General features: G+C 42.6%; 1 protein-coding gene across 1 annotated transcript in view; it reads right to left on the minus strand.

Annotated features, from left to right (window-relative positions):
- The window catches only part of LOC132977394 (CUB and sushi domain-containing protein 1-like), a 455,723-nt gene extending 451,004 nt beyond the window's left edge, over positions 1–4,719 (minus strand). Inside the window, exon 1 of the mRNA XM_061041929.1 lies at positions 4,195–4,719. Within this exon, the coding sequence (XP_060897912.1) occupies positions 4,195–4,330 (136 nt within the window). The 5' untranslated portion in view covers positions 4,331–4,719. The remainder of the gene's footprint in view (positions 1–4,194) is intronic.
- Between the last annotated feature and the right edge of the window lie 461 nt (positions 4,720–5,180).

Below are 5,180 nucleotides of genomic sequence, written 5' to 3' on the forward strand. Positions count from 1 at the left end.
TAGTTTTTCAAAAATGACCAACCCTCCCTTTAATGTATCTATTCACTGACATATGGTGTCAGTGTCACCTTTGATGATCTTTACATTAACTTATTTTCACTCCTGTCTGACAATATCTCGCTGTCTTCTGCCTATGTCCTGCTGTCAACTTGTACTTTGGGTTATAAGCATGTTGGGGAATCATGAGGCAGTGAGTCATGCTGGCAGGGAAATCTGTTTGAAGTGGCATATTTTTTAAAGAAGAATACTGATATTTGTTACAAAGCAACATGATGATTATATCAAAGCTTGGAACCAAGATTTGGCATAAGTCACTTAACACCCCTTTTTTTTTTAATCTAAAAAGCTGGCTTCATCTTATATACATGTGCAACCAACATACCAGTATAAAAGGCTGAAACATGCACTGTCATGACCCCTATGTTCGACAGTCCAACCATCATCGGGTATTGCAAATGGCCGCTTTACTGCACAAAACATGTTGGGATATATAGTGGTGCAGACCAGGCTGGCAGCGCCACTCTTTAACAGCGTTTCTCCCTCGTTGGTTGATATTTATTCATTTAAAGAAACCAGCGGTAAAGGCTCTGCATTTAAAGACAACAAGTGACCAGTGGATATGGGCAGCTTGATTCTCAGCACATTGGTTGCAGGTTCACAACGCTCAATCTTACCATAATATGACAGCTCTAATATTGTATGGCTAGCTGGCAGGTTTGCAAACTCCACATGGTGAAAAGGGATACCAGGAAGAACTGAACAGCTGCACAGAAACTGCAAGTTGTGGACTTTCTGAATGCATTCAAAATAATAACGCAGGAAGGCAGTACTGCGTCTTATATTCTGTACCGGTGTAATTTATAATCCAGATTTTTACAGTACTTGGTTAGGTAAAAATGTCTACCGCTTTAAATAAATTCCCCAAGGTCAAAGTTGAAACTCCCTGAATGCTCAAGACTTCTATAATACACACACATATAATATTTGTAAGAGATAAACAATTTCATTTCCTTCACAGTTTATTCTGTGGGAACATGTTTCACACTCCTATATGTCTGAGTCCCCTAGTTAAATGTACTTACAGTGAATTTGAATTGGGCAGATCGCTCTGTTTTAATTAGCTCGCTCCTCACCCACAGGAACAGTGTGTGTGTGTGTGTGTGTGTGTGTGTGTGTGTGTGTGTGTGTGTGTGTGTGTGTGTGCTTGTGTTTGTGTCTGTGACTGAGTTTGTCCGTCTCCCATGTGTGTGATATTAGTATGCCAGGCAGGGGGACCGACAGCAAGTTCCAATATCTTGTTGTTTGGCATTGATTCAATGTCAGCTAATTGTCACCGTGTGCATGTACTTCTGTGTGTGTGTGTGTTGCTCTTTATGATGTATATGTGTGTGTGTGTGTGTGTGTGTGTGTGTGTGTGTGTGTGTGTGTGTGTGTGTGTGTCTGGGTGTGTGAGTTAAGAGAATGAGTGAGTTTGGGTCTTCATGTCCTCTTCGGGATGAAAACCTTAAAAAGCTTTGGAAACGGAAACATTTAATCAGTCCTCACTTTCAAAGGGAAAGGAAATAAGTCTCTGAGTGTCCTCTGTGAGTGTATATTTGTGTGTGTGTGTGTGTGTGTGTGTGTGTGTGTGTGTGTGTGTGTGTGTGTGTATGCACATGCTTGTTGTCATTTCTTTAAGTGAATAAGTGAGTGTTTCAGCGATTAAACAAGTGCTTTATAGTCCCAGTGGGTGTCTCAAATGAAGCTCTGACATGTTATTCTCGACAGTGTGCGTGCCAAAAATGTCTTTTGTCCAGTCCCCTGCAGAGTAGAGTTAACAATTTATCAATTATATAAGCACTCGCTGGGTTTTTATGGGAATTAACATCACAGTTGGACATTTGGACGTTTCTTGGCAGAAAAAACCTGTTGATGAATGGGCTGAATATAGTTTTTCTATCCGTCTCAGCTTTTGAAAAAGAAGCACGCAATGTGGCAGCCAAATGTAAAGATTGTAAATATAATTTTTACATACAGCATTAAATATCCATGATGATGATTTACAAATAACATTATTCTTACATTAATCATTATTAATTGACTAGTGCAGCTTATTCATAAGCATTATCTTTGAAATAATTTTCATGGCTGTTTATTCGACTTGCGATGAGAGTATTCTCGATTATTATTTTTCTACATCCTTTCTACAAGTAGGATAATTACAGAAATAATGAATGTTTTGTTCACTAATCTCTTGAACTTCCGTAAGACGGGCTCAAAGGCATCTTTTAGAATCTCATTGGGGACTGATTGAGATTTTCTTTGCTTATTTAATAATAACTTATCATCTGCCTCCACAACAGAATGTGTTAACTCAGAATGTCTCCTCTCTCGTGAGGCCTGGGCTGTGTGTTTCTTATTGTTTGCTCTTCAGTTCTTCTCTGAAGATACCTGACTTTTTATGACATTTTTAAGTGACATTTCGAGACAATCAATAATTAGTTGTGCGTTGGAATTTAAAGTGCAACTTCACATTTAAAAGGCTGCCAACCATCTGGGGTTTCAGGTTTGACGAAATAAATTATTGCCGCCCTCCCCGTCTGTCTTTCCAGATGTCTATCTGCCCTTCAATTTTCTCTTCCTCTGTTTTCTTTGAGGGTCTTTGACTCTCCAGTGACTTAAATAGCTGTTGGTATGCTGCACACACTGTTATAATGTGGCATGGGGAAACATGACTCGTGATCGATTTAACAAGTTTATCACATGTTGAGTTTTTTTTTATTTTCTTGTTAAAATTGAGAAAACTGCTTATGGTTTGAAACACAAAGAAAAAAGCAGATCTATCGTGATAAAACTGTAGGAAACATAAAAACATGCGCACAGGGTGTTTGGAAAGATAAATCACAGGTAACAACAGGCAGGTGTTTCAATCATAAACTGGTTCAATGCACCATCATCATATTCATCAACACACACAATATTCACCCCCCCCCCTTCAATTTTACAAATCAGTTTTTTTCCAGGTTGACAAGCTGCACTCAGCGGTAGGTACACCATCGAGATATAAATGCACAGTAGGTAACATCCAGTGATACAACAGCGGCAAGGGAAAAGCACAGAGCAACATACTGATACAGACAATTATCAGGAATCTTAACACTGCTAGAAACCATTTTGTTCTTCATCTCAGGGGGGTAATCTGACAGATGAGTGCATCTGTGTGTGTCTGTGTGTGTGTATGAGAGAGTGAGCGATAGAGAGGGAAATACAGAGGGACGAGCATTAAGAACGAGAGGGAGGAGAAGTGAACACAGAGAAGCTATTGATAAACAAAGTAACAGTAACGCTCCCACAGAACGAGAGGAATGTTAACACTTTCCTCTCCATCCATCCATCCATCTATAATCCCCCACCAACACAGAACCTGCTGGACTGCTGACACGCAGCATCAACCCCTGGTCAGAGCATCATACTCTCCACAGCTACCAACACAGCTACTATACTCAGTGTCCCTGTGTGTGTGTGTGTGTGTTTGTGTGTGTGTGACTCCACACAATCATATTATAGTATGAGCTTGGGATTTCCTCTCTACATGCCCTGTTGATGAAATCTCACCCCATTTCTCTCAATCTGACTCTGCTTATTAGAGAGCAACTTGGTTAATTTCCAAGGTTTGCCATAAAGGAGAGGACATGTTTTACATTTCTGATCAGATGTGACCCCCCCCCCCCCCCCCCCCCCACACACACACACACACACATTACTGTATAAACCTGTAACAACTGCACTACATTTGGTTAAAGTGTTGAAACTTCAATGAAAATATCTGCACAGCATGGAGGGCTAAATTAAGTATGCCCCACACTGTTCCCCAGATGTAATATTGTGTCCAAAGTTGGGCACTGCACTCCCGCACACACACTCAATAACCCACTGTGCCTGCATATAGGCTAGCTCTCATTCTCTCTTTTACACCCCTCTTCCTTTCCGTTTCTCAAACCGCACAGCACACACACACACACACACACACACACACACACACACACACACACACACACACACACACACACGCACCACGTAACTCTGTCGCCTCTCTTGCACATACTCACAAACACAGACACACACACACTTACTGGTTTGCAGCAACGACACCGCTAAAATATATACCGTACATATATATATAATATACCGTAACTAAAAACCTCCAAAACTCACCCTTGGACGAGGAGAAATCCCCAAAGAGGAGCCCCAGCAGGAGGAGAAGCGGGAGGTCGCGTCTCAGCCTGCCATTCGTCTTCACGTTCAGCCTTCTCCTCATCAGCAGCATCTCCGACGCTCCCAAATCCGTCATTTTGCTGTGAAATTAATCCAAGCTGGCTTATTTGGAAAGCCTTTTTCTCCCCACCTCGCCGCTCTGCTTGGCTGAAGGAAGCGGAGGGGGGGTGAAAGGAGGACGGCCGCCCCCCTCCTCCTCTTTCTTTCGTTTTTAAACAGAAAAAAAATAATCAGACCCGAGGATCAATCACGAATATCCCACACACACATGTCCATGGTAACGCGTGGACAGGATAACCGGTGACGGGTTGACGGTCTGAGATCGGGCAACACACTGCTGGTGTGAGCTGTCATAGCAGAGACCGGAGGAGCGGAGGAGAGAGAGAGAGAGACAGACAGAGAGAGAGAGAGAGAGGAAGAGATTCAGTGAAGGAGAGGAGAGAGGTGGCTGGTAGGTCCGCACAGCACGGCAAGCGAGCGACGACTGAGGGAGTGAGAGAGGGGAGAGAAAGAGAGAGAGAGAGAGTGTGTGTGCAGGAGAGAGGGAGGCAGACGCAAAGAGTGAAAAAGAAGATAGGAGGAGGTTAGTTGGGGAGGTGGAAGGGGATGAACAAGTGTGAGATAGTGAAGGAGAAGAGGAAGCAAGAAAATAGTGATAGATAGAAAGAGAGATAGAAAAGGAGGGAGTTAGAAAGGGTGAGAGGAGAGAGAGAAGGGTGAAAAAGAGGTATTTCGGGGGGTGGTAAGAGAGGACAGACAGCAAAGGGATCCAAGGAAGAGAGAAACTGAAAAAGAAAAGAAGAAGGGAAACCAACATACTTAACAATGTCGGCACTATGAAAGGGAAAAAGGAGACATGAAAAACATCGAAGGAAGGGAAAGAAGGAAGCATGAAGGGGAGATGGGAGGAGTAGGGAGGGAAGACA

This window comes from Labrus mixtus, chromosome 1, assembly GCF_963584025.1.
Source record: "Labrus mixtus chromosome 1, fLabMix1.1, whole genome shotgun sequence".
Lineage (NCBI taxonomy): Eukaryota > Metazoa > Chordata > Actinopteri > Labriformes > Labridae > Labrus > Labrus mixtus.